General features: G+C 38.5%; 1 protein-coding gene across 1 annotated transcript; it reads left to right on the forward strand.

Annotated features, from left to right (window-relative positions):
- The first annotated feature begins 6,991 nt into the window (after nt 1-6,991).
- On the forward strand, nt 6,992-9,151 carry LOC112100855. Its single transcript, XM_024190710.1, has 3 exons — nt 6,992-7,832; nt 7,943-8,894; nt 8,974-9,151. Exons 1-3 carry the CDS (start codon nt 6,992-6,994, stop codon nt 9,149-9,151), a joined length of 1,971 nt encoding a protein of 656 aa, XP_024046478.1.
- Nucleotides 9,152-12,658: the final 3,507 nt, after the last annotated feature.

Raw genomic sequence — 12,658 nt, forward strand, 5'->3', positions numbered from 1 at the left:
TAGAACTTGAACTTGCTTATTTCGACGAAATTGACCATCATAAATATATAAATACAGATTGAAAATTTAACATGGACATGTGAATAATGGCTGATATTTTTTACTATTTTAAGCTATAAAAAAGAGTATTTTCGATTTTCTCTAGCGGTTGTTTTGCAATATCAATGCCAATTGACTATCTACTATTAAAAATACACTATTTTCTATAGGCAAACACAATTAAAAAAAAATTACAGTTGAAAAATTATAAGTTCTAATTAATTATGCAATTAAAAATATGTTGTGTTAGTAGGAATAAATTATATTTCTAATTGAATTTTAGTATTTCCAAGAAGTGATTGTTAAAATTCATTTTATTCTACTTCATAGTTAAAATGATCATTTTATTAATTGCTCCCAAAAAAATCAAAGAATTAATAGACAAATATATGGTTGAAATTGATTTTCTTAATTGCCTATAGGAAAAACAATCAATGAATCAATGGGCAAATATTATTTTATATATAATTTCAACAAATACATGTGCAATTTAAACAAAAGTCAAATAATACAACAAAAGCTACACGACAGTGTCTCTACTACGGTGGCTTAGTAATAAATGAATCAATTGATAAATATTCTTTTGTAAATGATTTCAACAAATGCATGTGCAGCTAAATCAAAATACAAATAATATACCAAAAGCTACAAGACACTATTACATTGACTTAGTAATCAATGAATCAATGGACAAATATTATTTTATAAATAATATCAACAAATACATGTGCAGCTTAAACAAAATACAAATACCATATCAAAAGCTACATGGTGCTATTACAATGACTTAGTGTTGCTAAAAGATAAAATCAACGTGGATTAATCATTGAATCCCTGACAAATACTTGAATAAAATAATATACCAAAAGCTACACGGCACTACTACAATGATATTTTGATGTTGATAAAAGATAGAATCAATGTGGATTGAGCAACCAAATTCTTGTGAAAGTTGAATACCATAATTAATTGGATTTTAATTCACAATTTATTTTATAACAAATAAAAGAGACGTTAATTTGAATCTATCCTAATTAATTATTACCTGCAAGTGACAAGTAATTAAAAAATTCTTACCAAACAACCCGATAGAAAAAACTTCAAACCAGTCTTATGAGAGTGAGGCCAACAATAATTGACGTCAAACTTAAGAAATTAAAGGCAATGGACAAAATTAATAAATATTTGAAAACATTTCCCCAATTTTATAAAGCTTAATTCAAAAGAATTAAGAAAATGACCCTAAAATAGAGTTGAAAGCTTTGGAGAGATGAATAATACAAAAGGAGAGGAGATGAATTCATCCATTGCGCTTAATGTTGGTGGCCGTTATTTATTTACTTATTCCATTAATGGATAGGATTTGGTGGCTGATTGAGAGAATGGAGAACGTGGTTAGAGTAAACATATCATTTGCACTAAAAACTTTAGTTAGGTGGCATTATAATAGCTAAGTGAACCAAAAGGATACTAGAGATACTACAAGATATTCAAATTCTTTAAAAAAAAAATCAATTAATTTATATATCCTTAGTTAGTTAGTTATTTCATACTGATAAATAATGAAAATTATTAGCATATGATTCGATTAACTGCAAAACAAAACTTCTTATCATATTAATTCAAATTTAAAGTTTGTTATAACTAAACAATTATATATAATATCTATTATGTGATTGCTGGTTAGATTATTTAATTACTCTTTAGCCTAAATTGATTGATAGAACATCTTTAACATAGATTTTAAATTTAAATGAAAAATTAGTAAGATAAAAATAGATATTGACACACAAATTATAAAGCTATATTAGTTTTAATAATTCATAGTTAAGTTATGTTTCAACAGATAAATAAATTATTGAAATAGTTCTAATTATATGTTGAAATTAATTGTATAACCGTTCTTAGACAATTAGACTAATTTAATAAACAATATTTCAACAATAATTAAATGTTAATTACTAATTATCTAATATTTTTTAGTATATGCAATGAATGTTAAGTATGAACTATGAAGTATATGTTCCATGTTCCACAATCAAGATTATAATACAATTATGAAAACCATTAAACTCCATTTATTACAATTGTCACTAGAGTACACTAATTTTAAAATTAGCTAGTCTCCATATTGATTCAATAACAATTATGATCATTCATAGACATTATTTCTATAAATGCTTAACTATAAAGTACCAATTAGTTTGATAATGAATCTCTAAATTGATTATTAATACAATCGAAATTAAACATTAACGCAAGTTTCAAGTTTGTTTATAAAATTGAATGGGATCATAAATATTTTAGAGTTTTCTTGGACTACAATGCTATTTTGAAATTTATTTTATGTTTAATTGTAAGACATCGTGCATTATATTTATGTTGTAATCAATCAATCGTACTTATAAGTTAAATAAGGCAATTCAATTTTATTGTTGCACCAAGTAAAACCTTAAGAAAATGTCAATTCCTTAATAATCATTTAATATATATTGCTAATTACTTCAAGGTCAAGTGGTAGACACTCTCATATATATATATATTTTTTTTGGTTAAGGGTTGAAATTCTGTGTTCATTGTAGAATTTTATTTTATTTTAAAATTAAGTACATTTAATTAATCATTTATTTAATTATCTAGTTCATGTTTGATTAAAAAAATAGTAAACTAAGAAAAAAATTACAATTACTTTTCTGTTAGATGATATCTAATTTTATATTATGTTTTCTTGCCCTTATATCTTTGCTTTGACTGACCTTGCAAGTTATACTAGTGAAAAATATATTGGCACTTATGTTGCCTCTCAAAATTGTATATCCTTTGGATATTTTTTTCTACTAACTCTTAGTTACAGTTAAAAAAATTTTCTATTTCTGACAAAATTACAATGATTGAAAATATAATTTTATTTTCAACTACATTTTTGAAATGGTAGAAATAATTATACATTTCAAATTAATGGTTAGTTACGGTGGTTGTAAACACCAATGACGCTAAAATTTTCCGTTAAAGTAAATTTATTATTGACCAATTTTGAAGCTACTTTCAACGGTGTTCTTTTTATTTGAGAAACTAGATAGCTATTTTTGTTTTTATCAGTGTCTTGATCATTACGTTTGAAAATTACCCTATTACCAACCATATATATTTAACTATTGTCGAAAATGTTTAGTGAAAAATGACTACTTTTTTTTTTTTTTTGGTAGTGTTGCCAGAAAAAGAATGTGGGTTTGAACCTCCGGGCAATGACTTGATGGTATTAGAATGATAAACAACATTATTTTCATTTGTATTTTTCAATTTTCAGTATTGATATTGTTATTCTTCTCTTCAGACTTTCTCTCTTTAAAAAAATAAAAAACATTATCTTTCTAAAAATAAAAATAACTGATGTGAGAATATAAAAAAAAAAGATTAACGTTTTAGTATGAGCAAACCAATTGTCTAGACTGAAGAAAGAGGGGAAAAAAATAATAATCATGCACATACAAGTAAAATAGATCGGAGAGAGAGAGAAGATAAGTGGTGTTAATTATATTTGTATTAATCTTTAAACGTAGTTGCAATAGAATAATGATTTTATGATATTAATGAAGGGGTGACAATATTACAACTCAAAATCTATAAATACTCTTTCATGGTTGATAGGCTCAGTTCAACATGAGCCCCAATTCGAACAATTTTAAATCTGAAACAAACAGGCCCAATCTTGATCTTTGAAACATGTAATACAAAACATTAATATCTCGGGAGCAAAAATTAGAACAAATTTCTAAACTCTACTCACAAACCTTTCCTTTTACTGAAATTTTATACTGCAGAAGTTCCCAGAACTTGCAGTATCTTAGCTCACACCCCATTCATGATTCACTAGACAGGAATCCTTTTCTGAAACAGTAGTTTCGGGTTTTGGTTTATGGTATATTTCATTATTCAAAAAAAAAAAAAAAAAACGTGTACATAAATGCATGATAAAGATTTTGACTGAAAGTTACATGTCAGTGCAGATGGTCCACCGACCTTTGTTCCGTACGACCTTATCCTCTGAGCTATGAATGGCAGGACGCAGTTTTGATGCTGTTTATTCACGTGATTTTGAAATAAATAAAAAAAATGTTAAAGAGTGAGAAATGTGAGAGAAAATGTATTAAAAAAAAAAAAGAGTGGGTAGTAAAGGGAAAGTAAAATTTTCTCATATTTCTCTCTCTTTAATATTACATATAAATCAATTATAAGGCCTAAGAAAAAATGAATTCATCATTCAATCTAAAGTAACTATTTATTTAATTCTTATCACAAGTGATTTACTATTCTTCATATATATAATTATTGTTAAGAGATACATATGAAAATTATTCAAATTAAGGAAGAGAGTACATACATTCCTTTTGAATTTGACAATTACTGTGCTATCCAAAAAAAAAAAATTATTATATCACGAGTAATGATACAGCCACAAACTCTTGTACAAACTTATTTTGTACAAACTGACGTGGCATTAATTCATTGGTTGAATGAAAATATAAATTAATAAAAATAAATCATGTGGGCCAAGTGATATTTAATTCAACCAATCTTATCATGCCACATCAGTTTGTACAAAATAAGTTTGTACAAGAGTTTGTGGCTGTATCATTACTCATTATATCACATGTGTATTTATAACAACAAACGAATAAATACTCAATACTAAAATACATGTGACACTAATTCAGAAGAAGAGAATATATATTTGAGGAGCACCTACTCTTTCAAATTTGGATCCAGTTAGGGGTGGGTGAAAAAATTGTTGCCCTAAAAAAACTAAGCCAAATCGGTTTAGTTTTTTAAAATTAAAAAAACCAATCAGTTTATATGAGGAAAAATCAAGAACAAAAAAATTTTAAAAATAGAAAGAAAATTATGGTTTAAAAAAGAAGAAGAAGAAAGGAACCTAGTTGGGAACCGAACAATTGATTCGGTTGGGTTCGGATTATTATTTCTATAAAAATTGACGGTTCAATTCAATTTAAAACCAAGCCAAGCCAAACCATCCTCATCTCTAGATCCAGTGCTAATCTAAGTTGTGTTATTTTATTATTAATGTTTTCACTCGAGAATTTATTATCTTCAAATTGTTCCATTACTTTTGAAAACAACCCTTTTCTAACAGTTATAACTAACAATTTTAACACACAAAAAAATGCTGTTTAAATTAATAAAAAATCTTATTTGAGGTCCTTAAAATTCCAAAAAAAAAGTCTTCTTAATTTCATCTCCATAAAATCAAAATCGTACCCATAATTTGTCGCATGATTTCAATTGGTTAACAGGGCTGTACGTGGCCAAGGGTTTGGTTTTGATGGCCGCGTGGCCAAGCTTTTAGTTTCCTTGGCCGCACATGGCCATTTGGTTGCCTTGATTGAGTGGCCACGGGTTTGGTTGCGGTAGCTAAGGGTTTGGTTTCCATAACCGTGCATGGCCAAGGGGTTTGGTTGCCTTGGTCGCAGTGGCCATGGGTGGGGTTTAGTTGTGTTTGAGTTCTTAGAATTTTCAAAGCAGTTGTAATCAGTAATTGTTCAAAAGTATTCAAAATTAGAAATTTGGCTTTAAAACTTTGGATTATGGTAGAATCTTCTTAGATTTTAATTTTACTTTAGTTTTTATTTGTGGATAGTGTTGATGCTGAAATCTGCTCGCCCTTGGACCGATCAGATTCTTTCACCAACGTTTATGTTATCGACTGTTTGCTCGAACCACTAAGGCTGAAATCACCCTCCTTTCTCTCACTAGACCTGCGTTCACAAAAATGGGTTAGAGACGCCGGTGGTTTTGCCGGCGTAAACCCTCCGATGCCTAAGTTAGCACAAGGTATTTACGGAAAAACAATGTAATTTGGATTCAAGAAGTTTGTTAGAAATTTGTAAGGAAATGGTCTGGTTGTAATTTGGCAGCGTTTTCCCTCTCTCCGTTTTTCTATCCCTTTCTTCATCAATTTCTTTCTCTTTTATAGCCGCCCTCTGTCTCCCGTTTTCCGTTTATCCTGTATTCCTCTTTTTTTCGGGTGGTGGTAGCCCCTCATGGGGCTCTAACTGTTACATTGTGGGCAAACGTGGGTCTCGCGTGCCCTTCAACGGTTCTGAGAAAAGCGCAACTACTGCGATTCTGTGGGATCGTGTTCCCGCTTTCTTGGGGATGAGTATCGGCTCGGTATATACCTATGGTCGGTATGTTTTCCTGGTTGTACTCATCTCTGGTCGGCTCATGTTTGCTCCCGTGTTCTGCTCGCATCACTTGGCTGAAGCGATCCGTGCTGGGGCGGAAATAGTAGCATGGCCGACCTGGTGCTTTAATGTACTCAACACCAGTCCCCCAGTTTCTGGTCTGGCGAGTGAAATGAGTTAAGAGTAGAAACTGATGGTCAAATCTTACCAACCAGGGGAGCTTCTCATCTGATCTTCTGTTTATTGGAACTGACCTGAGGCATCATTCTTCTTCTGGGGGGTTCCCAACCTGAACATGGGCCTGAATGAGTGTATCAATTGCCTATCTGGGCTTTCATCTAAGTTGGCCTCTTGTAACGGCTAGTGACGTGGCCTTTTCAGACTCTTCGCATTTGAAATTTAAAACGACGGGCTATCTGTCCTCGATATTTGGTGAGTGAGCTGGCATCTCCCTCACTTAAATGCTTTCATTTCCCTTTTCGCTTCAAATCCCTAGACTTAAATCCTCGTTGTTTCGTTCTTTTCGTTCTTCTGTCGCGAGTCAATTCCTACGAACTTCGTTCACACTCTCTGCGTCTGGGACTTCCGTTTGCGGGATTTTACCTTCATCACAGCAACATTATCAGTGCCAGTGTATTCCAGGTGCAGCCTTTAACTTCTGCTTTGGTTGTTGTTGATTGGGTTTTGTGTTGCCCCCCTATTGTATCCGTATATTCGAGTTTTCTTTGTTTTTCTTTTGGGATTCCGATATGTCAAACCGGAAAAGAAAGTTAATTGTTGATGAGGGTGATGAAGAATCAGGGGATTCAGGCCTCAACGTGCCAATACCCACCGATTTCTTAGGTCCCTCCAGTAGTATAAGTCCTTCCCATGGCAGGGATACCCTTGAGTACCCACGCCCCCTGGTTGTCTCTCCCTCCCCCGAACTAGAGCTTGTAGGGAATAGAGGTGGACCTGCGTCGAGCTCTGGTGAGAACCACAGCTATGGTGGGGTTGGGATCCCTGAAGGAGTTGGTGATGGTGAGGGGAGTAGTTCCGGACCGAGCAGACCCCCTCAGAGAAGGGACCTTGGTCATAGGGTGGAGGCGGATTCTTACCCTATTGACTTAACAGCTTGTGCGACCACCCAAACTGATCTGTTCAAGCTGAGGAACCTTTACAACATTCCTGCGGATGCTTTCCTGGTAGTTCCTGAGAAAGGTGACATTCCCAGTCGGCCTCCGCGGGGGTATGTGACGATGCATCTGGAGAGCTTCAAATTAGGAGCTCGGCTGCCCCTTCAATGCTATTTTGCTAAGATACTGGGTGGTATGCACCTGGCCCCGGGTCAGCTACATCCCAACGGGTGGAGGGTTCTCTCGGCTATGTATGTGTTGTGGGAGAGGTGTGGATCAGAGGAGCCCTCCCTTGTTGAAGTGAAGCACCTATACCAGCTGAGGAGTAGCCCGAAGGAAGCAGGCTGGTATTATTTCATGTCGAGCTCTGCAAAGAGGAAACCAATCACCGGCTTCCCCTACTCGTGCAAAAATTGGAAGAACAAATTCTTCTTTGCTGGGGGAAATTGGTGTCCGGCAGCTCATTCGTTGGGTGGTGATATTTACCTTCCCACGAATTTTGTCACCCCAGGTCGTTCATTTTTTGCCTAAATTCTTAATCAAACTGCCACTTATTGGGTTCTTTAACCTTCTTTGCTATTTCAGAGTCATGGGGTTTGATCGGGGGGCTTGAGGATCGACCTTTGCTTCAGGTGGAAACGGCTCTATTGAACGCGTCTACCTGCCAAGACCTCTTGTCGTCAACCAATCTGGTCGGCTCGGGCTTAGTCGACATAGCTGTAGGGATGGATAGCAAGATTCTCAGCGCTATGACCAGAAAGCGTGGTCGGACTTCGAGCAGCTCCAGCAATCCTCCTCTTCCTCCTCCAAAGAAGTCCAGCGTCGGCCCTTCCAAGGCTTATGTTCCTGCTCTGCCCCCTCCCCCACCTCGTAAGAGTGGTGGGGAGAAAGTTGCTGAAAAAAGTTCTGAGGTCAGCACTCGCTCCGGGGATCGATCTTCCCCTCTTCCGGCTCGTGATCAGGGTGATTACTTGACCCCGTATCAGAGAGATTATGGGAAGTCAGTGGGACCGAAAATGGTCCAAGACATTGAGAGTATGAATCTCAATGAATTGGTTGGTTCTGTCCAGAGGGTCTCCTTTAAGCTGGCTACCATAGTTTCCTACTACAAGAACAGGGTCACGCGCCATGAAAGGAAACTCCAAGCTGAAAATCAGGACTTGAAGAAGCGGGTCGAGTCTGCTGATCGGTCGAAGGAGAAGCTGGCCGAGCTGAACAAGCAGGTTACGGAGCTGGAGGAGAAAGTTGCAATTACTAAGTCCACTACCTTCAAGCTTGAGGGCGAGTTGGGTGACTTGAAGTCTGATCTTCAGGCTGCCCAAAGTGAAAGGGATACTTTGAGGACCGCCCTTGAGGGGGAAATCAAATCCCTGGAGGAACAGCTGGTCGAAGCGAAGGGCAAATCCGCTGACGTGGATGATCGGCTGGATGCCGAGTACGACTCTGGAGTTGCTTTCAGCTATAAGTGCATTATGTCCGTGCTCAAGGAAGAATATCCCGAACTGGACATGAGCAAACTGGAGGCTGGAGTGGAGAGGTATATGGCTGAGGTCGGCCAGTGAGATAAGGAGCAGGGTGAGCAGGATCAAGCGGAGGCTCCTTTGGATGGGGTGCAGGAGGGGGGGAGCTGGGGGACGTGCTTTTGAAGTGGGACAAGGGTCCGTGCCGCCTCTTCCCAGTATTGCTGATCTTCCACCTCCTGAGATAGCTGATCCTTCACCTGCTGAAGCTGTCGACCTTCCTAATCCTTGGGTCTATTTTTGTATAGACTTTAAAGTTCCATTAGTCTTGTAAACAATTAATCATTTATAAAATTTCTAGCTGCTTTCCATTGGCTCTCTTGTCTGGTGTTTGCTCATGGATTATTTTTTGCAAATTAACTTGACAATTTATCTAATTTTGCCTGCTGGTTCTTTGGTGGACCGAGCAGGAATAGGTATTTATTTGCCTGATCACCATTTTTGTAAAATTATCTACTGGTTTATTGATGACCGAGTAAGAGCAGGCATTTGCTTCCCTTGGAGAAACTTTCGTAGAGTTGCTGTTGGCCTTTCCTTGACCGAGCCGAAGCAGGCACTTACTTGCCTTAGTAAAATTTTGAGAAATTAGCTGCTGGTCTTTCGTTGACCGAGCAGAAGCAGATACTTACTTGCCTTAGTAAAATTTTTCAGAATTTAGCTGCTGGTCTTTCGTTGACCGAGCAGAAACGGGCACTTACTTGCCTTAGTACAATTTTCGAAGCTTTAGCTGCTGGTCTTTCGTTGACCGAGCAGAAACAGGCACTTACTTGCCTTAGTACAATTTTCGAAGCTTTAGCTGCTGGTCTTTCGTTGACCAAGCAGAAACAAGCACTTTGTTGCCTTAGTAGATTTTTCGAAGCTTTAGCTGCTGGTCTTTCGTTGACCGAGCAGAAACAGGCACTTTGTTGCCTTAGTAGTATTTCGAAGCTTTAGCTGCTGGTCTTTCGTTGACCGAGCAGAAACAGGCACTTTGTTGCCTTAGTAGATTTTTCGAAGCTTTAGCTGCTGGTCTTTCGTTGACCGAGCAGAAACAGACACTTCGTTGCCTTAGTAAAAAATTTCTTATTGGGCTCGCTAGCAGGGGATTTCATGCTGAATTCATCTTTATTGAAATTCGAATGTATTACAAAAATACAGAATATATGCATGTGCAACAGGCCATCAGGCATTGTAACAGAAATAACTTGCCAGAGTGAGGATTTAATAGAGCATTTTGCTTACTGGAAATACTTCTTCAGGTGTTCGGCGTTCCATGACCTCTTCACGTCTCGTCCGTCTTGGTACGCTAATTTATATGCTCCTGGTCCAGTGGCTCGTATCACTCGGTATGAGCCTTCCCACTTTGGGCCAAGAGCGCCATGGTTAGGATCCCTGGTGTTCAGGTTCACCTTCTTAAGTACCCAATCTCCTGCTCGGAACTGCCTCACGCGTACGTTCTTGTTGTAATAGCGCATGACCCTTTGTTGACACTAGGCCACTTTCTGCGATGCCCCTTCCCTTTTTTCCTCCAGCAGGTCCAGACTTAAGCAGATCTGCTCGTCATTTTGCTCCTCAGTAAAATATTCCGTCCGATGTGTCCCCACTCCCACTTCTGCTGGGACTACCGCCTCATGGCCAAAAGCTAAAGCGAACGGGGTTTCCCCTGTGGCAGTTTTGTGAGTTGTCCTGTAGGCCCACAATACTCCTGGTAGCTCGTCAACCCAAGCTCCCTTCTTCTCTCCCAATCTAGTCTTCAGGAGCTTCTTTATCACCTTATTGGCTGCTTCCACTTGTCCGTTTGCCTGGGGGTGTGCAGGGGTGCAGAACTTCAGGTCCACCCCCAAGTTTCGGCAAAATTCTCTGAAGTTGCTGTTGTCAAATTGCCTCCCATTGTCTGTGATGATGGCGTAGGGGATCACATATCTGCACATGATATTTTTCCAAATAAAATCTGTTGTCTTTCTCTCTGTGGTTTGGCTAACGACTCCCACTTCCACCCACTTGGTGAAGTAGTCTATTGTCACAATTGCATGTGTCGCTGCTCCTCGTCCTTTAGGCAACGGACCAATCAAGTCGATTCTCCATTGAGCGAAAGGCCACAATTGCATGTGTCATAGCCGTCAGCTTTTCCGGGCGTTGTGCAGGAACCTCGGAGAAGCTTTGGCATGTTTTACAATTCTTTGCCATTCTTTTCGCATCCTGGTGCATGGTTGGCCAGAAGTATCCTTGTCGGAGTGCCTTAAAGGCTAAAGTTCTTGCTCCTGAGTGATTGCCGCAAATTCCCTCATGAATCTCCCTCAGCACATAATCCACCTCCTCATCATCCAAACATCTCAAAAGGGGCAAGGTGAACCCTCGGCGGTACAGCACTCCATCCAGTAGCGTATACCTCGCTGCTCGGCATTTTAATTTTCTTGCTTGTCTTTTGTCCTCTGGTAAAACTCCATCGCGGACATATGCACGAATCGGGTCCATCCAGGATTCTCCAGTACTTATTCTCATCACCTCTGCTTCTTCCTCTATACTTGGCGAGGTCCTCACCTCTAGTGGAACCGACTTTGGTAATTTTGGATCTGCAATGGCAGCCATCCTAGCCAACATATCTGCTAGGTAATTCTCATTCTGGGATATCTGCTTTACCTCCACCGCTTGGAAAAACCCAACCATCTGCTTCGCCTTCTTAAAATAAAGACACATCTTCTCTCCCCTTGCTTGGAACTGATCATTGAGCTGATTACACATCAGTTGGGAATCTGCTCGAATTTCTACCCTCTCTGCTCTTAGAGCGTGTACAAGTCTGAGTCCGGTGATAAAGGCCTCATATTCAGCTTGGTTGTTTGTGAGCTGAAATTCAAACTTTACTGCATACGTTATTTCGGTTCCATCTGGGCTTCGTATTACAACTCCTGCTCCGGATCCTTACTCACTACATGATCCGTCAACCATTACCAACCAGCTCGTCTTTTACTGTCTTGACCAATCCTGATCCGATCTTAACCACTCTGATCGGGTCGCTTCTGCTTATAACAATCTCTTTTAGCTTTTCAACAGGTTCTTGGCGACCCTTTTTAGAATCTCCTCGATTATCCAGAGAAGTAACCTGTAATGTCTCATTGGCTGCTGTGGCATAACAGCTCCTTGCCATCCTCTGGTCGCCTTTTACAACGCTTACCACTCCATTTACTCTGTACTTTAGCGCCAAATAATGCGTTGATACAACGCATTGGCTTATCCTCATGAACGGTCTCCCCAATATCATCTGATAAGGGCTTCTTTCCTCTACCACGACGAAGTCCAGCATCACCGTTCTTTCAAACGACTTTGTCCCCACAGTAATCGGGAGTTCAATGATCCCCAAGGGAGTTAATCGTCCCCCTCCAAATCCTTTTAAGGATGTATTCGTCCGCTCCAGCTTTAAATCTGAAATCCCCATATCATCTAGGGCTGACTTAAATAGAATGTCAACTGAACTGCCCGTGTCCACCAGTATTCGCCGCAATTGTGTGCTAGCCACCAATGCTTTAATTACTAGTGCATCCTCATGAGGATACAAAATACCCTCCTCGTCATCCTCCGTCCACATAATGGGAACTTACCGTACCTTCGCCTTCTTGGCCGCTGGTAAATTTAGAAGCACCTCTTTGCCAGTCATGGCGTATCTCCCATAGTTCTTCCGTGCTCTGTTCGAATCCCCAGCCAATGTTAGCCCCCCAGCTATCACATGGATGGCCGGCTGTTCACCTCCCAGACCCCTCTGAACTTCTTCATCCCGGGTATACTGTGATTCGATGATCGGGGACAC

The sequence above is a fragment of the Citrus clementina genome, unplaced genomic scaffold, assembly GCF_000493195.1.
Source record: "Citrus clementina cultivar Clemenules unplaced genomic scaffold, Citrus_clementina_v1.0 scaffold_2, whole genome shotgun sequence".
Lineage (NCBI taxonomy): Eukaryota > Viridiplantae > Streptophyta > Magnoliopsida > Sapindales > Rutaceae > Citrus > Citrus x clementina.

Bases quoted from the DNA above. Each gene is read 5' to 3' on its own strand.
- LOC112100855 (XM_024190710.1), top strand. From the start codon at position 6,992: ATGTCAAACCGGAAAAGAAAGTTAATTGTTGATGAGGGTGATGAAGAA. The intron at 7,833-7,942 runs GTGATATTTACC...TTGCTATTTCAG, and splicing joins GGCAGCTCATTCGTTGGGTG to AGTCATGGGGTTTGATCGGG. The intron at 8,895-8,973 runs GTATATGGCTGA...GATGGGGTGCAG, and splicing joins CTGGAGGCTGGAGTGGAGAG to GAGGGGGGGAGCTGGGGGAC.